This window comes from Schistocerca americana, chromosome 1 (assembly GCF_021461395.2).
Source record: "Schistocerca americana isolate TAMUIC-IGC-003095 chromosome 1, iqSchAmer2.1, whole genome shotgun sequence".
NCBI lineage: Eukaryota > Metazoa > Arthropoda > Insecta > Orthoptera > Acrididae > Schistocerca > Schistocerca americana.
This window is the reverse complement of record NC_060119.1, coordinates 189,635,409-189,659,082: the sequence shown is the minus strand read 5'-3', so window position 1 is coordinate 189,659,082 and position 23,674 is coordinate 189,635,409. Positions and strand designations below refer to the sequence as shown.

The following is a 23,674-nucleotide window of genomic DNA, read 5'->3' as shown; positions in this document are numbered from 1 at the left end:
GCAATATGAGAACATAATATGTCAACTTCATGCACATATTTGTTCAACAATGCGTGTTTTTAGGCTTTGTAACATTTGTTACATTCAACCTACAATTACAAATAATACATAAAATGAAAGAGCAACTCAAACAGTTTTGTTCATATACCTATCTGCATGTCTTGTTTCCTGTGTCTTCCATTAGAAAGCATTAGTAGATAAGATGGAGAATAGTGAACACAAAGTTTTGTGTTTTACAGTTTGCAAGGACTGAATCTGTTATTACAGTGCAACGTTTGAGCTGTGTTAAGTGCCACTATAATCTTGTAAGTGATGATAAAATCTGTAGAGGGCACCATCAGATGTTTGAAAATACTAGCTGTATTTGCAAAGGGAAGAGTACGGGATGACAGAGAGTGAGTGAAGAATGTGTGGACTGAATTAGAGTGTCTATTTCTCTTTGCTCTGGTGTATTATTTCTAATTGTAAGTTGAATAAATGCCACAAAGCCTTAAAACCCCAACAATAATTTTGAAAAACACACACACACACACACACACACACACAGACACACACACACACACACAGGGAGCAGCAACTATCAGGTAACAAAACAAAACAACCAAGTGGCGATTCCAGGAAGAAAAAAAAAAAAAAAAAAAAAAAAAAACTAATTGAACTACCACAAATGTGAAGTTTCCATCAATTAATTTGAAAGTTTTGGACATTTACACAGTATATATATATTTTTGGATCACTCTGTATACATACCTCAAAATCAAAATTAAGAAAACAATTTATCTACATCAATCATGTTGAAGAATAGTGCAACTCCTGCAAATGTATTTTTTAACAGTGGCAGCTCTCAACTCCGATGAAAATAACGCACAACGATGATATTAATTATTAAGCATTTAGTGCCAAATACGATCTAATCAGATCGTGCGAAAAGTGCCACGTACGATCTAATCGTACATCCATTTTCGCGCACTTTTCTTTCAAACTATGGCACATATCGTGGTATATCGATGTCGTGAAGACAAACCAAGGTCAAAAGATAGTCGTCAAGTACTTCGTTTCGATTTTCGAGTTCCAAACACAAGGTTGTTTTTCGATTATTTCGAAGGTACTACGGCGGCGCCAAGGAAGAAGTCTCATTTAAGTGCAGTGTATACTGCGGAAAGTAGTGAAGGTGAGAACAATTTTGCAGGTTTTTCGGACAGTGGATCGATCTATGAGTGGTCTAGTGGTGATATCTCATCATGTGAGTCATCAATAACCGAATCTGCACCAAACACCGACAAAGACGATTTTGAAGAATTGACTGCAGCCAGTGACACGTTTGCTGAAATTGGAACTGATGAGTTGGACAATCCTGCTCCTCACCACTTCACGTTTTCGGAATTACCAGTCCCCAAAAATGTACCAATAAATGCTATGACAATTGATTTTAACAACTTGTTTTTTACAGTGCAACTGTTTACGATAATGGCAACGGAAACAAACAGATATGCTCGGCAATTTCTCGAAGCAAATGTAAACTTATCAGTGAACTCTCATGTGAGAAAGTGGTATCCTACCTCACTGCCAGAAATGAGGGCTTTTGTGGCAGTAATACTAAATATGGGACTCGTAAAGAAACCAACAATTTTTAGTTATTGGTCCACAGACGAAAATATGGCACCCCATGGTTTTCCCGAATGTTTTCACAAAATTTATTTCAGTTGCTCCTAAAAAATTTTCCGCTTGACAGAAAATACAAAATTGCATTCTCCTGGGCATCCAGTGTATGACCCCACTGCAAAGTTTGATATTATGCTGAACATTGCCAATAATGTGCTTTGTCACCATTATACGCCTCATCAACGGCTGAGTGTTGACAAAAGTCTTGTTAGCTCTAAAACTCATTCTCAACTCAACCAGTATCTCCCTAATAAATATCACCACAGATGGGGTGTAAAGTTCTGGATGCCATGTGATTCTGTGGTGAACTACTGCCTTGGATTCTATGTGTACTGTGGAGCAAGAAGTGAAGCTGACAGAATGGAGGTAAAAAGAGCACGGATTACGCTATGTAGTTATTACAAAATTACTTGCTCTTGGAAATTACATGAACAAGGGGTACCACATTTTCTGTGACAATTTTTTCATATCAATTCCAGTAGTGGAGAAACTGTATTCCATGGGAACCTTCCTCACTGGCAGAATATAGAGGAACAGAAAATTTCTCCCACCTAATCTTTTTCCAAATTTGACATTGGGCAGGTCAAATTCTTTGGAAAGGCCTTTGTGCTTCTCTTGGCTTCAGGGAAAAGAAGTCACAGAAAAATCCAGTTCTGTTGATCAGTTCCTCCTCTACTGCAACGGTGTCAGAGAAAAGTACTCACAAACGACAACCTTTGAAGAAACCTGATGTCATATTTCAATATAATAAATACATGGGAGTGAGTTATTCCTCAGATTTGATGACGTACTGTTATCTGGATGAGAGGAAGACTGTGAAATTATGGAAGAAACTGGTTTTTAGCGTAACTGGCAGAATGTTTCTGAATGCTTACATTCTTTATAAAGAAAATCTATCTTCGTCCGAGAAACCACTCACACATCTGAAATTCAACAGCAAAATCATCTGCATGTTGTCCCAGGAGTGGTTCAAGATACAAAACTTAGCACCCCCTACACCAAGTGCAAATGCAGCACCCCCTACAGTGTATGGTGTAGAAATACTATCGGGAAAGAAGGAGCGAGCCTGTGTTGTGTGCTCTACAAAAGATACGAGGCGACGATCAAGAACTATGTGCGTACTCTGTAAGAAGGGATTTATGTGTCAATAAACATTTGTGTGTCAATAAATGATCCTACAACTTAATTGGTATTATGTTATTTTCTGTTGGAACTAGTGACAAAATTATAGATGTTTTGCCCATTTTTCGCATCAGTTATTTCCGGGTGCATTATTTTCTAAAATATGTGACAGAAAGACACAAACAAATATTACATCATTCAGAATACTATGTAGATTGATAATATGAACACAAATTTTAAGTTCAATTATATCACATGTGGCTAAATATGACTTAAAACCAAAGTTTTAATTTTTTCCGTACAAAAACTCTAATACAAATATTGTTTTCTTTAGAAGTATGAGGCCTAATGGTGTACTCTGCTCATATTTCTGTAGCTGAAAGAAAAAAATTAAGGTCCTATGATAAACAGTTCAGATTTTATGGTAAGTTTAACAAACTTCTGCAATTCACTACAAAATCGCCAGGCACTTTTCAACTGATACCATGAAAATCGCATGGCACCAAAAGGGTTAAGTAGGGCTACACTACTACTTTAATGACACATTCAATCATGTCATTAATTTACACTGTGTTTGTGAATCACAACATAGAAGAGTTCATAGCAAAAAGATCTCTGGCACCTGCTACAGGTTAAAAACCTTGCACTCTGACAATGAACAAAGAAGCACTATCACTATTTGGTTCACAGACACTACGAACACAAACCTCTTACTCACTCTGCTGTATAGTACTTTGCGTATGGGCATTAGGTGACTGAAGGAGGGTAGAGCAAGTGCCAACTGGTGTACAGGAATGTTTACAAGCTGTACATTCAGAAGATCATAACAGCATAGTAGCAGAATAATGTCCTAAATTTTTGCATAGGGCCGTTTCCTTGGGCTGATATCTTGCAAGTGTACACCCCTCCCCTCCTTAAAATATGAGGCCATGTTGTTGGTGATTCCTTGTCAGTTCACAGACATTCATGTGGCTGTCCAAACAAATTTACCCTCAAGTACACCAATCAACCAAAAAAGCGTACACACACAGGGTGCAAGCCAAATTTAGTAGGATATGATTTACGGAGACAACAACAATGGTATAGTTACATAAAGAGATATGGGACTGTAACAGAAACTAAACATATTCGATAAAGCAGCAGAGTACTATGCTATAAATCTGTATAAAGGTGTTTATCAAACACCTTCAGCTTCTGTTAATTGTACCTGTCTAAATGATTAATTGTTGTTAGTGTCTTCTCCAATCATCTGTGTCAGAAGTTGGTTTGATATTAGATGATCTGGGCACATGCTATTTGAATTGCTCAATGTATTCTCTAGTTCGTTGATTTGGACAGTCATAGTGGTATTTGAGGATGGTATTAGACAACTCCAAAATTGATTACATTATGTACATATAATGATCACAAATAAGTGAAGTTGAACACTATGCGGAAACATGATTACAAAAAACAATGGGGTGTTTATTAGAAGTGTAACGTGGTAATATACGGTTAATTTTCAGAAGAATAAATTCATTACAGTTACAGTCCAGGACAGCCTTAGTCTAATCTCAGCATGTATTTATCTGCAAACTACAGTTCGGCAAATTGGTTAACAATCAAGGTAGACTCTTTAAGACCCCCCCCCCCCTCCACCGCGAGCGCGGTGAGGTGATTCAACGCACGCCCCCCCCCCCCCCCCACACACACACACAGGGGTGGGAGGGGGGGGGGGGGAGAGAGAGGGAGAGAGAGAGAGAGAGAGAGAGAGAGAGAGAGAGAGAATACAGCATGCTAACTGTATCAAAGATAACCCAATTTCAATGAGGCACAATGAATCACATAACAGAACTTGGCACAAAAGGTATACAAGCAAGTGAAAGCTTTTAGCTAAACATTAAATGGAACATTAAATTGAAAGACAGTTCTACTACAAACACTAGTTTCAATATCAGAATGACAGAACAATATAAAGCCTACAGGTACAAAAATATACTGCACCTCTTCCTGCTAGGCGATGAAATTTTCTCCATGTGAGTGGCCCAGACACTGTGTATGGTGCTTCCCACAATCTTGTCGTGCATTTCTTCTGGATAGCTTCTTGAAGCAGAGGTTGCAGAGTTTTCATCACCCTCACTATGTCCTGATTACACTGTGGTCCCATTGCACGCAAATATGGCCACCGATGTACACAAGGTACATTAGCCCCTTTTCCACTGTTCTGCATCATCTGCTGCCTTTGCTGCATTTCCTCAACCTTACACATTGCTACAGTTGTACTTTCCAATAGCGCTTGCCTCCCCTGTTCTAGTGCCATGCAAGTCACTTCATTGCTGTCCGTAAATTCTAGCACATTCACTGTCGTACCATATGGGACGGCAGGGCCTGAACTTCCACGGAACTGCTTCGACGCACGATAAAGTGAGTTACTGGAACTCTGGACGATAACACACTGTTCCCTTACGAGTTCTATAACATTCTGCGGTACCTGGTCCACTAAATCACTAGCACCACCATTTTCTGTACCTGATTTTTCACTACTAGAAAGCAAGTAGGCCATAATTGAGCCCTTCCGACGTTCACTCGGGTCTTCAGCGATTCCTGTAATTTCCTGTTCGTCTTCATAGAACAGACCAGAACGGTGAGAAAGCCTTCTGTTCACAACGGCACTAAAACCACAACTACAGCGAATAGGATCCTCTTCAGCAGCTCCATTCATGACAGACGTTCCACCGTGATGTCCTGGAGATGAACCCATCATTCCATAAGGTGGAGGTGGTCCACCCATTCCTATACTTCCCACTGACAAGAAGGGAGATGTAGGAGGATATGGTAAAGAAGTAGCAGGTGGCTGAGAAGGTGGATCTGGCAGATAGATCCCCGCATCAGCACCACGGATGTTCCCTACTACTTTGAGACCAGCATTACACACACAAAGTGTACAACTGTCAAAGTTGTGATCTCTAAATATATTGAGTGCAGTATCACTGAGTAATATATTGACAACAAGCGAATTGGCTTCAGGGGCACGGGCCATAATGGGTGTGGGAACTGGCTCAACAGAATTCAAATTTTTATTGAGGTAGGAAGATGCAGTGGAAGTAGCCGGACTGGGAAGTTCATAAGGTGGTGGAGGAGGGCAAGGAGTCCTGACACCACCTCCACGGAACTGTGACTGCATATGAACAGGAAGCCCTCCACTGCTCATGGCAACAAGAGTCATTGGGCTCGGAGGGAAGGGGCCAGCTGGAGATATCGCTCTCGGGTGCGGAAGCTGGGTGTGGTGAGGATGTGGATGATGGGGGTGGGATACCTGAGTTGTATGCGGATTGCTAGAAACTGAGTTAGGTCTAGAATTTGTACCAGCATTTGAGGAAACCGGGATGTTATTTGAATGACTCGATGATGCTGACTTCTCACTGACCTGCTGTACAGGAGGATATTGCCACGACGGTTTGTAGACACAGTTCGTTGGTAAATTCACAGGGGGTAAACTCTGGCTTGGTAAGTTTGTCAGAGGTGCATATTTTGATGAACCAACAAATCTATAAATTGTTGGAGGCCGAAAAACGTAAGACCAGTCCTCAATATTTTCCTCTTGTGGACTGCCCATATTAGGATAAATTTCTTGTTTGAACCTGGTACTACACGTAACTGAAAGGCTTTCAGTTAATTCACCAAGAGCACCATCTGATAAATGACCACAAGGTGAAGCAATAGGGTTGTGCTCCATTGACGGAGGTGTGGGAAACATTTTAGACAGTTCTTCAGGACGAAGAATTCCAGATCCTCCACAGCTGTTCAATGATGTATTGCCTCCACTTCCTCTTGGGGGTTTAACCAGCAAACTGGTAGATGCTGTATCATCTGACAGACCTGCAGGCTTGTTTGATCCTGGAGGAGTCTGCACCTGCAACTGCCAACAAATTTTCATTGTTTAATTTATGGAGAGCTATGAATATGTTCACTGATAACTCTAAGCAAATATGCAACACTATTATTATATTATGCATAAGTTTTAGCTTTTTTTTGTTAATGTTGGTCATCATCTGCTGTCATTTGTTATTTGGAGTGCACAATTTGTAAATATATCTCAAATTATAGCAGTTTAAATAAGGATTACCCTATCTGTGGGCTAAAGATCCAAGCAGAACAAAAGTAATATTATCGACAGCTTTCTGAATGCAGTGACACTTGTGCAGAGAATATCATAGAAGAAGGCAGCTAAAGATTTAAAACTTTTCCTATACAGAGCTCCATGTTCTATGCTCCCTAAAAGCTGATGACTCCATCATTATCCTCCCAGCAGATGAAGGATCTACCACTGTGGTACTTGACCAAAAGGAGTGTTAGTGAAAGTCTGACATCTCTACATACAGCATCTGCCATCAAGATACCATCCTGTGATTCGAACTGACCTGCAGTCCCTCCCTAAAACACCAGGCCCCTTGCAAGGACTAACAGCTCAATCCATAGAACCTCTCACCCGACCTAAACCATGCACCCCCATTTCTTCTTAAGGTCCACAACCCCATTCATCCTCGCTGTCCTATAGCTGCTGGCTTCAAAGCACCCACCAAACATATATCTGCCTTAGTTGGTCAGCACCTGCAACCTATAGTACAAAGACCTCCCTCCAATATCAAAGATACCAACCATTTTCTGGCTCATTTTAAATTCTTGCCTGTCCCACTACCACCACACACCTTGCTTGCCACCTTCCTCTACACCAACATCCCCTATGTAGATGGTCTGTCTGTTGCTGAACATTTCCTCAGTTAGCGCCCACCTGATACCCAAACTGTGACATCCTTCCAACTCGCGTTAATCAACTTTATACTCACCAACAACTACTTCACCTTTGAGGGACAGACATACACACATATCAGGGGTACAGCTATGGGAACCAGGATGGCTCATTCCTACGCCAACTTTTTCATGGGATGCTTGGAAGGGGCTTTCCTGCAAACCACAGGTCTTCAGCCCCTGGTTTGGTTTAGATACACTGATAACATTTTTACCATATCGACGTATGGTGAGGCTGATCTGTTAAAGTTCCTGGAATCTCTGACTATCATCTCCCAGTTAAATTTAATATGGTCCTATTCCAAATCCCATGCCACTTTCCTTGATGTTGATCTCACCTTCACTGAGGACCAGCTATACGCTTCTGTCCACATTAAACTTACTAACAAACAATAGTACTTACATTATGACAGTTGCCATCCTTTTCAAGTCAAACATTCCCACCCATACAGCCTTGGCATTTGAGGCAAACATATTTGTTCTGATGCAGACTCTTTACAGCAATATACCTTCATTCTCACCTCAGCTTTCACTGGATGTAACTATTCCACTAGTCTAATTCAAAAGTAGATTTCCCGGGCACCATATACAATTGTGGTAATGCTGACCACTCCAAAAAACAACTTTGCAGCACACCACTACTCACCCTGTGACCATCCCCACTGCAAGATTTGCCCTATGCACCCTCCTACCACCGCCTATGCCAGCCCTGTAACTGGCAAAACATATACTATCAAAGGGAGAGCCACCTGTGAAATGACACTTTATAACCAGCTGTTACGTAAACACTGTTCCGCTTTTTACGTCGGCATACATGTAATATCCAGTTGCAGCGCATGCCCTAGAAAATGACAATTGTGAGCTCGGTGCTTGTTTCACCACACACGCCAGACCCCAGAACTCCACAGGTGAAAACCAGCGCTACAATATACCCTTTGTTCTCACCAACCACCTGGTCTTAATTTATGTTAATTCCTTCCGTATCAGCATTTCTTCACAGTAACTAGTCTTTTCTTCACTCCTTTTTAGTTTTACACATTTTTCATTGCCTTACCCATCTATTTTTCACCCCTCCCCTCTCACATCTGTCACATATAATGCACTTAGCTTTTACTCTTATTAACTCATGCACTCATATCTTCAAATTTGTTTGATGCATTCCCCAACCATCATCTTTCCTTCTCATCCCATCTGGTTAAGTCTCCCCTGACTTGCAGTTCTGGGTGACTTTCCTGAAATCTACATCTTTTCCTAGACCTTTACAGTCCTTTTCCTTCGCCCCTCTTTCTTCCCCTTTGACTTTTCTGCCTGAAGAAGAAGCCACTGGCTCCAAAAGCTTGCCTAATTATGACTTTCTTTTGTGTGTGTGTGTGTTCTGCCACCACTTGATGCGCAGATTTTTTTATCTATCCAATTAAATTATTAAGCCAACAACTGTGACATTCTACAGAGTTGTACTTTTGAGACGAGTAATTTGATCACTGACGAACCTGCTGAACTGCCACCAGTTAGTTCATGAACACCACTGACTACTCCTCCCCCCAAAACTGTTAATTATGACAAAACAACCATGTCAACAATAGGAAATAGTAATATGTTGCTTGAGGCTTTCCCGACAGACTAGTTGTAAGTATGTTTCTCGGGCGAGACGTTAGATGTCATCAGGAAATTTCAACACTATTTTGTCGATGCAACTGACAGACATTTTTAGGTGCGGTGAACAATGTGTTTGCCACAACTGAAGATGTCAGTCAGCTTCGCTGTCAAAATATTGTGAAAATTTCACAATGACATCAAACACGTCGCCCATGAACCATATTTACAAAAAGAAGTGGTTTTAAGCTCTGGTTCATAAAAGAAAATTATTCATCAGCAGGCGACAATGATGTGAACTATTGCATAAAAAGACGAATCCTTTACTATGAATTACTTTGCATGAATTTAAATGTAGCAATTACTGCCAAAATTCCAATGCTTCGCAACTGATCAGACAGACTGTCTCAAAGGCTGATGCAACACGATAATGCATGCCTGTGTCTTGCTAACATTAAGAAAATAGCTGTACAGGGGTCTTGAGTTGGAGGCTACGCTACTTCTGCCATGGACACCTAATATTGTGCCCTCAAGCATCCAATTTTCCCATTCAGTCTAGGAAGGAACTGCTTCATTATTGAAGATGCTTTTCACACACACCTTCTTAATCTCCAAATGATGTTTAAATACCGGCAATTTGTGCGCAAAAGGGCCCTTAGGAGGAAAGTTGTGGGTTAGTTTTGATTTCTTCCATTTCACGTGTTTTTTTTTTTTTTTGTATCTGAATCCGAATCTAAGGTTTGCCAACAAAATTTTGTGATGCAAAATATTTTTCGATTGTAACTCAGAAACTACCAAATTTTCGCAAAAAACATCCCCCATTCAAAATGGAAGTACATAAAATTTCCTACATATTTCACTATTTAGGTTTTTCCGCCTGATGAACCGCTGGGGCACAAGCGCTAGTTGAAAACTGGCTTGTTTTGGCTGTCTGAACAAAAGCCCACTTTTTCCGCCCCAAAAACTCTAGTTTATTATTGTAGGCTATAAGTTAGTTCATTCTTCCTACTTTCATTTTTGAGATGTGTAAGCCTAGACACTAATGACTGAACAATCCGAACCTATAACAAGACTTGCCATCTACTAAGAAAAACAGCTGGGTCCCTCTAAATAATGACGCACATATAATTTTTGCTCATAATAACAATGTAACATATAATAATATGTAATAATTTTTTAGCATTTTCCATTGGAATTTCAACTTTGTTGTAAATTAATTTGTAAAATTTCAACCTTCATTAAATAACTAACATCATGCATATTTTTGGAAATAAAAAACTGACTCTTACCTTTACACAAAATACCTAAATAAGGGACATGCAGGGAACTGGAAGGTATTACTGACAGCCTTTAACAATAAATCAGAGTTTTGGAACTGAAGTTAAGTGTTTCTGAGGTATAAGCAACAAACTGATAGAAAAAATTATATGTTTTACTCCTTTTTTTGGATTTTTTCAACATCACATAATATCGTTTGCAAACCAATGATTCGCATTTAAAAAAAAAAAAAAAAAAAATAAAACACACACACACACACACACACACACACACACACACACACACACACACACACGTGAAGTGTAGAATGGAAGAAATCAGAACTACCCCACAATTTTCCTGATACAAATACAATTTGACTGGAATATTTATTAATGGATTACTATATGCATACTAATCATCTAAAAAAACGTTGGAATACTTTGCATCAACTTAAAGAAGACAATTGCATTACTGAGAAAATTTGAGAGAAGAAAAAAAAAAGTAGCACAGAATGCTTTTCAAATTCATGAATTGGTGCTAAGTTTTGAGATACATTAACTGCTGACACGGTTTTGATAAAGGATATTAAACTTTGTCATTTAGAGTTACAACAAATAACATGTAGCATTAGGACACAAAATGTTAATGACCAATAGTAAAGTCAGTAACTGAATTTTTTTTTTTTTTAATATGCAACACAATATTTTACCGCTTCATCACAGGAGGCTTCATCATCATTGTCAAATATCTGGTCCAGGTCCCTGTATGAGGGTTGAAGACCTTCATTTGTAAACAGGCTATTTGGGACTTTATTTGTAGGCCCATTGGCATTGACAGGATCGAAAGGACCAATGGAATTGCCACTTTTCCTGTCTTCTTCCTGTGAACAAATGGAAAAATTATGAAATGGCAAAACTAAGAGTTCTAAACGAAATTGCACCATTATGCAGAGGAAAGGCAGAGTCTTTCAATTTCAGTGGTTTGGAATGCTATACTTCAGTAATGCTTTACTCTGAAGGAAGTAAAAAGATGAAAACAGTGTATCACTGTTTCTGTTTCACTTACTTTTAATGAATTAGTTCGTTTAAACCCTTCCATACTGACAGAAGGGGCAGCCATATCATCATCAAATTCGTACGGATCAGACCTTTTACTTAACTGAACACTCTCAACCTCCATCTGTAATAAAAACCATGACTAATACATTTCTCTCTACATAATGATTTAGTTAGAACAGTGAAGTTTTGGACAACTAGTATCTAAGTTTATTAAATCCTCACAGAGAATTTACCCATATGTTTTATCATACAGTTTCCGCCATAGTTTTACAAAGTTAAACCAAAGAAACAGTGTGAGACTGAAAAAGAAGTACTCTAAGCATGAAGAATTCGAAAAACAGACATTCAGAGGAACTGCGGGGCTAAAATGAAAAACAGTATAACATGCAGGGAAAATGCATTCCTTTCAACATCAAGTTTCAAATGAGAACACAACATGTAAACTTTGAGATAACAGAACCAAAAATCTTTATGAGAAACAAATACTACTGGAAAGCATCAATCATATCCCCCCCCCCCTCCTCCGGAAAAAAAAGGCACCCAAGCAAATTTCCACAGAATGCATCATTCACATTCAAGGTTTCATCCTTTACACAACTTAAATACTCCAATGCTTCTCTAAACTACTGACTTTACCACTTCTAAGGGAAAAAAATAAAATAAAAATAAAAATGCTCTCACCATGAATTCATTGCATGAAACTCTTACCGCATTTCAACAATTAATGATTAATATAATTTAGGAACTAACCAGCAAGCTCATAAATGTACAAGTAGTACATATTACTATAACTACATTGGCATAACAGACAATAAGAATTTCACTGAAATTTCACTAGGAGGATAGAGAGAAAGAGAGAGAGAGAGAGAGAGAGAGAGAGAGAGAGACGATTCAGGTCAAAAGTGACCGAACGGAATCTGGATGGTGAGATACAAAAGAATGCCTACTTGAAAATAGAGGGTCTCATGATCATAATGCTCTCAAGAAAATAAATGGATAGATAAAACAATAATAATAAAATACAATAGCGCCATGCAATACTGAATAATTTTTAACAAATTTTCATGCAATGAATTATAATTACTAAGCAAAGATTTTCTTATTTTCATATTTAAAGTTATCTTCTTGTATGTTATGTCCATATTTCTTGCCATTTCTCCATTTTAGAGAAGAGACTGAAATTAACAGCATGATGATCTATCACACTTTAATGTGCAGAGGGAAATGACTTTTCAAGAGAAATCCATAAACACATTACAGATGGAAGGCAGTAACTCTTGTTAAGAGTTCTCTTTATCTTACTGTGTGTGCCTCACGTGAGCACCACAGTAAACCAGCCAAAGATGGTGCCCATGTATTTACAATCTGTCTGATGGGTCACTGATATGGGATCATACTTTCTCAACAAGATTTAATAGCACACTTTCCAATTATCAAATAATTGGTGGCAGAATATTTGAAAGCACAGTCTAGAGTAATCTGTGGGCTCTGTTACGCAGATTGTGTTTCAAATTTTCCCCATTATGTACATCGTACACTCTTCAGGTAACTCCTCCGACTGATGCCAGCAGTAGTCAACTGTTCACCTACTTACACTGCTATCCAATGAAGATCTAAATATTCAACAGCACACTACATACCCACTAGAATTTTGTAATAGGGGGTTTGCGTGTGTTGCTCTGTTATGCATCTACAATAATACCTTATAATGGATCGATAGAAAGCAACAAATTAATGGTTTGCTGACACGTAAGAGAATCTACTATTTAAAACTCGAAATTTCAATACCAAATTGTTGCAGCAGGACTCTTACAAACTCAACTGGTATTCCATACTGAATATATGGCAGAACAACCTTGCAGCACTACATTTTGATGGTGCACAATGACTAATTCTCAGAAAGGTAATGAACATATCTTCTTCGTTTCCAATATCTTCATATAATTAATGTTGTTTCCAAATAATAATTAACAGCCTTATCACACTAAATGAAAGAAAATTAGGTTTTAAAATCCCACTGATGTCAAGCTCATTAGAGATTGAGCACAAGTTTAGAATTGGGAAGGATAAGGTCTCTTGTCCATGTCCTTTTTATATTAATCATTTAGCTCCAGTGATTAGAACAGGGAGAAGCTAAGTCTGGATGGCCTACAGAGATTTGACCTACCGTTGTCCTGACAAAAAACCCAGTGCATTATCACTGCACCATCTTACTTGCTGAATAAATCAACATTTTACCATAGGAGAAAGAAGAATACAGTGAGCATGATACAGTACAAACCATCATGCCACAGCCAGGTTCCTGCTTAATCTCTTGTCTCATAAATGGCTGGGACATGCCATTAGGTGGTGACGCTGCATGCTGATGCGAGGAGTAGAGGTCACTGGGACTCATCCGGCGAGTATAAGCTGAATGCCTGCTGGGATCACCTGACTTCGATTCACATGGCTTAAATCGCTTCACAGGATGGTTCAACCTGCAAAAAGTAGAACAAAATAATTTATAAACTCTGAATGCATAGTGATTTAAAGGAACTTAATAATTATGAGAGACATGCTATCTCTTGTAAAGTACACTGATAGAAGATGAACACCAACAACAGTAAAACAATGGTAAAGGAGTGCAGACAAGTTAAACTTTGTGATGCTGTGGGGTTTAGCTTACAAAATCAGACACTAAAAGCAGTGAACTAGTTTCACTCTTTGTTTAGCAATGTAAGCATGACAGAAGAAAACGGATAGAAAATGCAGATTTGCAATAGCAAAATAAAATCTCTCTCTCTCTCTCTCTCTCTCTCTCTCTCTCTATCTATCTATCTATCTATCTATCTATCTATCTTTCTTTCTTTCTTTCTTTCTTTCTTTCTTTCTTTGATGGAGTGAGGGGAGGGAGTGGTGCTTGAGGGAAGAAAACATGTAATATAAATGTCTTCCAAAAGAAACTGTTTGGGGTGTAGGCTTATACAGAAATGAAATGTGGATAATAAAGATGACAGTCAAGAAGAGAATAGAAGCTTTTGAAATATGGTACCGCAGAAGAATGCTGAAGATTTGTTAGGCAGCTTAGCAGGTCAAATATATAATGAAGAGGTATAGAATCAAAATGGAGAGGGAAAAGCTGTATTGCATTATGTGGCTAGAAGAAAGCAGAGGTTGACAGGACATATCTTGCAGCACAAAGGATGGACTAGCGTGGCAAGCTACATTAAACGAATCTTCAGATTGGAGAACACATCATTATAAATACTACTGTTATGGAGTAATTCCCTGCACACAAATAATATGCCCCTTAGTCAATCCCATTAAATTGTTAATAGGGTAGGATTTGTCAACAAAAAAAGTATGCAGTTTTTATTAGAAAGATTTACTTTTTTGTTGTTTTAATTTTCATAACTCAAGAGAAATCAATAGCGCTCAGGTCATCACTCTGATAGACAGCCTCAAAGCTGCAAAATGCACAACTGCACAAATTTCACATATATGAAATGATAAATATGTATGTAGTATATTAAGAAAGCAGTTTTGTCAGTTTCAAAATCTAATGAGAAAAGAACTCAAAGTCTAATCTGCAAGTAAGATAAATGTATTAGTAAATAAGGAAATAACTTGCGAGTCAACACCTGTTTATCATCCTAAGTGTGTGATATTCTTCACATCAATGCTGCTATAATAATTCATGATTAGTAATTATGGTTTAACCCTACCACTGCTGTGGACATGTATACAGATCCTGCTATGACATTCCCCAGGTGCTGTGGATGTGTGTGCATATGCCGTTTGGGTTTACCTACAGTGTTATGGACATCTGTAAGCGTCCTGAGCCGCCGAACCCTCACTGCTGTGGACGAGTTACACATTAAAAAGTAAGTTTCAAGTTTTTATCATGCAAAATGTGTGCCTCATTGCTTGCTACCATTTGCAAAGAAACTCGTTTCAATATCTTGAATCAATATTCAATATGACGACTGTTGCAAGCACGTGATTTGTGTTGCGCAAGGAGGTGAATGGGCGCATTGCGTGCGACTATCCGTCAGATATAAAACTCTGTGACTTGAGAATTAAACATCTTTCTGCCTTCAATTTTAAATAAAATTTCGATACCTGACCTACATTTCATACATGGCAATGTATGAGCTACAATCAATCATTGAAAGTTTATGCAAGGTGTTTCTCTCTCAGAAAGATCTTTAAAATTTCATGCAATGTTTTACTTAATTTTAACTAACTACAGCATAAAATGAAAAGAAATTCATTACCTTATTGAGGAAAGATATCACACTGTAAGATGTAAAAAATTAAATTTTCTTCCACTAATAGTTTTAAAAAAATCGGATAAGTATTTTTTTCTCAGCACAGGCACCAACATTTGACGAGGAATGCAGCCATAACAAAAGCTGCCCTCAGCCGGGAATGCAGAGAGCACGTCTCTAGCAGCAAAAGGCTTAAAGAGAGATCTCCAACAATGTTCCATCATAGCTTGCAGGTAATTTTGGGCACCCGCCTGTGCTCACTTGATGGACACATGATGTTGCAAGGAAAAGATATCAGCCATTATGTAGCTTATAATGGCTGGGCCTTAAAGCCTTGCTGTGCATGCCCGACAGTTACTTATAAACAAGAATATATTAAAAGCCAATCATCATCTGCTACTGAATTTATAATAAAATTATGTGAGGCTACTAAAAACGCTGACGAAACTTCAAAATATGTGACAGGCTCAATGTACCTGGCAAATTATAAATACATACAGTTTGGCAACATTGCTCATTTAGTGTGATGTTCACAATATCCACGCACATGCAGAAATGTCTTTTTAGTAGCAATAGAGCAGTGGAACGATACATAAAGAGACATTATAATAGCTTAATTGCGTCAAGAGAACAAGTTTCTTTACGAAGAACCAATATACAGCAACAGATTTTATTTTAACATAATAGAGAAAGTAAAGCACAATGTCAGATATTTTCTACCGCTTAGTTGCATTATTATTAACAAGAATCTTAAAATAAGGAAGACTGATAAATCCTGAGAATGTGATAGCTGTGTTTGGAAGGACTTCTGACATCTTATATGGCCTTACACATAAAACTTCCTTGTATGTAATATACAAAGCTTCTTGATATGAAGTCAAAACTGTTACTGTATGAAAATAGCTTCAAAGAAGGAGAATAAAATGGATCAGGAACATACATGGATCTCAACTGATGCACTGACACTGACTGATGCATGGACACTGTTGACATTGCAGCATTATGGACTGTAGTGTTGTCCCTGGGAAAAAGCACTGTCCCATGTGCCAGCCTTGGTCCTTGTGTAATCAAGTCTGTCTCAAATGACTCAATAAAGAAAATAATAAGTCCTTTTTATGGTTTTACCCTGTACCTGGTGTCTGTAGCTTACAGAGTAAATCTCATCACATTCTTCATTTTTCCCCGTTTTATTTTTTACCCTTCTTTTGTGCACTTTCACCACACAGTCTGCGAAAACCGGTTGCTTGAATTTTTCAATCTGATAATGCAACGAAATCATGAAGCTGAACGGAATGGTCTGTGGTTTGTAACTAACCATACCCATACAATGGCGTAAGCTTCCGCGACCAGTGTCAGTTAACATCAAAGTTTTCCAAGTATTGCATTGTGCTGGTTTTTCCAGTATATTCTCGACATCATCTTTTTTTTTAAAAAAAAAAAACCAACAACAACACGGAGCGTTAGAATAAAACCTCATACTCATTTTTTACTGCACACTCACCAAGCATCAATAGCAGAGTAATCATACAACAACTTCAGAGGCTGTTCTTCTTCCATAAGTATATTTTCATATTCCTTTGAAGTAAGGATGGGTCGCTTGAGAAGTGGAACTTCCTGCATTGTAGTTGTTGGATGTGAGGGTGCTGTGGAGTGGGCACTTGCAGGGCCTTGCGAGCCTCCCACACTATCAACAGCTTTTGTTGCAGGTTCAACACTTGATGTAGTGGGATATGGTGAAAACACCTGTGGACAAAGCATACTACATAAAAAAGAGAAACTTCACTATCAAAAATAGATTAGAGCATATTTAGAACAGTTTTCTTTTTAAAAGCTACAGCAAAAGAATATATCTCTGAAGTCCCCGTAACCATAATGATCTGCTACTGTTGCAGAATAAATAGGAGACATCAAGATTGTTGATGATTTGCAACAAATTATATGAACTATATGACAATAACATGAAATCATGTCTTGATAACAAAATGTGTTAAAGATTGATAGGCAGACAGACAGATGTTGCCTGATAAAATTGATATAAGCAAATGGGACTTTAAAAAGCAGAATAAATAGTGTCGCAGTCTCAATCCCTTTGCCTCAGAATTATTCTCCAATTTTTCAAGTTTATCGATGTAACATGTTTGGTCATTCCTTGGATTAGGAAGCATTTGGTTTTGTCTTGATCTTGTTTGTTGCACAGAAGAAGCCAGTTATTTGACAAGTCATCAGATATGTTTACCCTTGCACTGTTCATACAATTATTTTATAAGGCATGTTTTCACAGGCTTGTATTACAGTGTGCTCACTTCCTTCATATTCCACAGAAAGTGAACACTATTTAAAGTTCTGTACAAGGAAATGGATCATTTTACAGAAAAGTTGGAGAAAGGCACAAGAAAGAAGTTCAAACTTCCTGGATGGGCATCATAATAAGAACTTTCATGTCCACTAGAGTGTCTAAAATTTATCTTAAATGGTAAAGTTTAGTAACTTTTTCTCTTAATATAACTGCTAATTTTAGCTTACTGTGCACACTTTCATTCATCAGAACCAGAATAATTTTCAGTCTGGACAGGAAGTATTCATTTCACAAAAAATGGCAACAAGAATAATGGTTGCCATATGATCACAAACATCCTCCAAACTAAGCTCAGGCAACTAGCAGTGCTATCAATCCATTATCTCCCAAATAAACTTTATCACTGAACATTTAAAACACAACACAAATGAATAAAAATTACCATTATTGATCATACTTTTAATATTAAAAAAGGTAGGGGGTAGAGCAAAATCTAATAACTTTTTTAAAAAGCTGATTACATTTCATTATTTACAAACTGGTTCACAACTTTTTAGCCAATATTGAAATTTGCAGGCTGACTAGGATGTTCATGTTGTTTTCAGGTAATAAAGAGCAACAGCTGTGAAAAATGTGAAAATACTGACTGACAATTTGGTAACTAATGTGGTTTTCTAATGGTCAAGTGTGTATGCCACAGACTGTCTTTCACTTTAAACAAGGTAGACCTGCTCATCTATTTAATGCTGTCTTAAGGAATTCAGAGTGTTGAAGTTAGCACACTAATAATTAACATCAAGGAACAAGAAATTTTGGCCTAGCTTTTACAAGTTGTTCTCATTTCCTCCTTGCATGCTACTGTTGCAGCTACGGTAGAAGAACATGGTGTGTGGCATACAATTTACGAAGTCTGGGCACTTCTATACAATTTTTCTTTTGGGAACTGCAAGTAACACAGCAACAGTCACATCTTACAGCTTCAAAAATGATGATATTAGTTGACATTAAATATAATTATTATAATTTTAAACTGTACACTAATATTATCAACCATTAAGTTTATCAATTATTGAAGAAAGATGTGCTTTAGAAATATATCTTACCTGATTAGAAACAGAAGAAACAGATTTTGGACCATTGAGGTCCGAAGGTGTGGCTGCCGGTGTTATCTTGTCCTGAGATTCGAGAGGTGTTGCTGGCTGAGGCTGACCGCCAGTTGATGTTGGTGGATGTGGACTCAGTGTAGGCATTGTGGGATCAGCAGGGGGCACAGAAGCTGGCTGAGAATGCGGATTTGGAAGAGGGGACGGAGCAGCTGATGCAGGAGATCCAACTGACGGCACAGGCAGAGAATCGTTAAGACCTCCACCACTGTGCAAGTTGGGCAGCGGGTTTGGAGTCATCGACTGACCCCGTGGATAGGAAGGTGGGCCACCTGAAGGAGTTCCGGAACCAGCCAACCTGAAAGAAGTATACAAATTGTGTAACAGGTAAACAAAGAAAAGCAATCGTCTGAGCTAAGAATGAAAAATAATTAATAAATCATTCTTTTGTCTTGTGCTAGTAGCCAATACTTCAGTAGTATTTCAAAGTCTATCTGCTGGTCTGAGATGTGAATTACAAACAGAAGGTCAAAATCCAGGGATACATTTCAATATGAACTGAGAAACTGGTGTATTATTAACACTGTTTACTTCAAGGTGCAAATTTTTTCTTACTACTTAAATGTGTGATGAAGTTGACCCTGTCCATTAAATTGAGAGAGAGAGAAAGAGAGAGAGAGAGAGAGAGAGAGAGAGAGAGAGAGAGAGCACTCATGCACTTGTAGATCAAAAGTCCATTAATAATATGGTGTTATACCTACTGAATCAATGACAGACTTTTAATCTGTCCACTGCTCAAAATAAATTCCAAAAGAGAAGGATGGGCTGGCAAGTACTTACCTTCAGCACTGCAACACCCAGCACAGGAGATCAACATGCACAACATTAAATAAAGCCAGTGCACCTAGCTTTCTGGAACCATAGGTTCTTTCTTCTGGACAAAAAAGGAGAAATATACAGTCAGCATTTAAGTGGGAAAGGAATGGGTGAGGCACTCAGAACCCACGCTAAAGGAACCATCCCTGTCTAGTGTGGAAAGGAAGCCAGCTCATCTGTCTCTTACGGAAGTAAATAAAAAGCCAGCTCATCTGTCTCTTACGAAAGTAAATAAACTTGTTAACAGGTCTCTGCTTTTTATACAAAATTAAACTTCTCCGGCAACACTTACTTCTCCCTACTGATATCACAAGCAAATGAGACTAGTATAGTTACTGAATATATTCAATGTGTGTCTTTACCAGGCTCCCTTAAAGGCAGCAAGAGTGTTTTATCATGGATTATTACTTGCTTCATATCAGACATCTACAGTTTGCTTGTATTATGTAGATCTACTTAAAAATGTGAATAATAAAGCAGAAAGACAAGTCCTGACATGTGTAGAACAATATTTTTTCTGGAACTCTTCACATTTTTTGAAAATACAGTGTAACCCCACTTTTACATTCGGGGAATTAGCATTTCCTGCCGTTTACGACCCCATTTTTTTCCCGGTCCCATCAAATTTCCTATCCCCACAATGTTAATTTGCACCCGATTTTGCGCCAACACATTCATCATTTTCCCGTGATTTATGCATTACGAAAAAATGTTTGTGAAGGAAAAAATGGCACGATTCTGGCCATCCAGTAGTGTTTATAAATATTGTGTTTAAGTTTCTTGACACCACAGCACTCCACTCCGTGGATTTGAGCCAGTAAACGTGTAAAAGTTTGAACAATTCGTGCTGTATCTCCCGCCGCTGCCAAGCTCTACTTGGTGTGGTAGCTGATGGGAGTAACTAAGTTCTTTCGAATGAAGATGTCATGACCAATCACAATCAATTCCAAACTGTCTCTATTGCACAAATGCAGTTTCATGATAGTTGTGATCATTGTAACACCTTTGTCGAACCATATTTAGCATGTTTCGGCCTATGGCCACTTGGAGCACTGGTTGACACCGTCATTCACTTTGCAATGCTCAAATGATGTTTTTAGTTTAAACACAGAGCGGGTTACGTATTTTATTCATGCTGAGCAAAACAGGTTTCAAGAATTTATTCTCATTGTCGAGTGCAGTATTTACATATGTATTTTTTGTGATGTTACACAAACCATGTGAGTGACAGTTTGCGTGAGTGTGTGGTTTTCTACATAACTGATGAGGCACAGTACCTAATAACCTCAAAAAGATGACTACAGCGCAAGAGATGCAGAATAACGCACATTCAAACACCGTACAAAATACTTCTGTACATATTTGCACTTAACGAGAAAAATTTCTCGAAATGTGTTGTGCTAAGCATAAAAAAAAATTGTAACTAGTGCAGTATTTCATTCTTTAAATAATGAGTGAAAGTTGCTGGCATTCAAAAACATCGATTATGACACATGAAATTGAGTCAAACGGTCCTACTTCCCAGACAGTTATAAGTTCCAGTTATATCAGCGGTTTTCATTAGATGATAAACCTTCATTAGATAATAAACAAATCCCTGACAAGTATTCTGGTGCCTGTTATGTACATATATCATACATAATGTGCAAGGGGGTATCCTATACTTTTAAACCATAAAATGTTATTTCCCAAGTTTTGCATTTTCCCGCCATCTACACCTTTTTTTTTTTATTTGAAAAAGTGTAAAAGCAGGGTTTCACTGTAATAGTAGTAAAATAGCACCAAAACAAAGGAACTCCACAGTTTACTAAATCTACAGCATTATTAAGCAACATTTACGTGCAGGCAAATTCTCTCTCATAAATATGAAACTATGGAAACAAAAGGCGGAAAAAAATATGAAAAACAGCCCCATTCACACTGTCATGATGTACTGCGTAGCAATGTTTAGTAGCACACATTAATATCTACAATTTTATGACATGTTCAAATGAATAACTATACCAAAACGCCAAGAGTATCAACCTATTGCCAAGAACAATATCAAAGCAACAAAGCATGCACTATTCCAGAATATTACTACTTCTGATAACCAGTAATAGGATGCATTGTTCCATGCACAAGTACTAATAATGCACATCCAAGTAACAATAATTTTAAGCCTAGCATAGAGGTAAAAGCACAAAAATGAAACTTGCAATAAAACACAACATACTGGAAAAACAAATCAGGATTGTGATCTGAAGTTCTATGCCAAACAAGTAAATAGTTATTGTTAACTTAAATACATACCCTGCCAACTGAGGAATTTAAAAAAAAAAAAAACACTATGATTAGTGTGTCTCTGCCTTCATTAAAAGGCACCCAATGGCAAATAAGTAATAAGAAGGCAGATCAGAGTTTAATTACCCATAAGGCTACAGACTAAAGCAGATTCTAGAAGTCCTGCTACCAAGCCGCCAGTGTTCTCTCATTCCAGATTTTGCATGTTTGATTCATTGAATAAAAAATAATTCCAGTTTTAGGCAAGATTCTTTAAAATTCCACCCAAGAATGTTCTCTCTTGCACATAAGTAAACAGCTTAAAGCACTCTTAACATGAATATGTAGCAGTGGTCTTTAAAAATTAAAACAAATCCAGTGAAAACATATGCACATACTTGGACACACAACACGTGAAGCACAAATTAAAGCACTGACTAGATTTCCTGTTACACGCCTTGTTACAGTGAAAGTAATTGATAAAATTACTTTAATTCGTGTTAGGATTACAAACAGAGGCAAATACATACAACTTTCAAATGCAAACAATCGTATTTTAGCCAGTCATCTATTTAATAGTGACTGAACAAATACTTGCATACATTTGACAAGCATAAATCACAGTCATTGATACGCCCTGCACAGAAGTTACATTTAACACCCACTCACTGCATGAAATAATATTCATCCCATTTAAAAACACGGAATGTGCAATCCATAAGCAATGACCCAATTTACATGACTGCATTTAAAAGTGATTCTGAAAAACACTCCAAAACGTACCTCCAGAAGAGATCACTCACAACAGTCTTAGAGTAACTTTTGGATGTTACGGTAAATTTAAAGTAAGATAATGCCTGTAGTGTTCGTCTACGAACCTCGAAAGGGGCACAGCTACTTCAAGAGGACAAGGCGCCTCCTCGCCGAGGGGTGGGCGTCGATGGAAAGGTGTCACACCACCCCGCCCGCACCCACGGACACCCTTCTCATTTTTTTCACCCTTCAGAGTTTTCATACCCCCGCTAGAATTAGCTCCACCCTTGATCAGGGCTATTTGTTTAGCACCAGAAGCTTTCTTATACCTGCAAGTTCGGAAGCATTACATTTGTGTGACATGATAGCTTTTACTTACTTACAACATAACATTAACTTTCCTGGTCCTGTGAACTTGGTAAAAAGGAAGCTACAACTTTCACAGCAAGCTCTATTGAAATGCAAATAGAAAACAAAGATTACATGAAAGAGAAATGAAGATAAAATCTACAGTACAACAAATGAGCAATAACAACCCAGTCAAAGTATCTCTGACAACTTAGGATACAAAAGCTAAAAGAAGGAAATCTCGAAGTTTTAAACATGCTACCTGCAATGAATGCAATAATAGATCAAAATAATGTCATGCAA

At 38.0% G+C, this 23,674-nt stretch overlaps 1 protein-coding gene across 1 annotated transcript in view; it reads right to left on the bottom strand.

Annotated features, from left to right (window-relative positions):
• The window catches only part of LOC124570971 (mediator of RNA polymerase II transcription subunit 13), a 201,198-nt gene that overhangs the window by 50,308 nt on the left and 127,216 nt on the right, over positions 1 to 23,674 (bottom strand). Inside the window, exons 7-13 of the mRNA XM_047131117.1 lie at positions 23,149 to 23,352; positions 19,133 to 19,490; positions 17,235 to 17,476; positions 13,765 to 13,960; positions 11,491 to 11,604; positions 11,135 to 11,305; positions 4,768 to 6,682 (exon numbers count right to left, since the gene is read on the bottom strand). Of these exons, the coding sequence (XP_046987073.1) occupies positions 4,768 to 6,682; positions 11,135 to 11,305; positions 11,491 to 11,604; positions 13,765 to 13,960; positions 17,235 to 17,476; positions 19,133 to 19,490; positions 23,149 to 23,352 (3,200 nt within the window). The remainder of the gene's footprint in view (positions 1 to 4,767; positions 6,683 to 11,134; positions 11,306 to 11,490; positions 11,605 to 13,764; positions 13,961 to 17,234; positions 17,477 to 19,132; positions 19,491 to 23,148; positions 23,353 to 23,674) is intronic.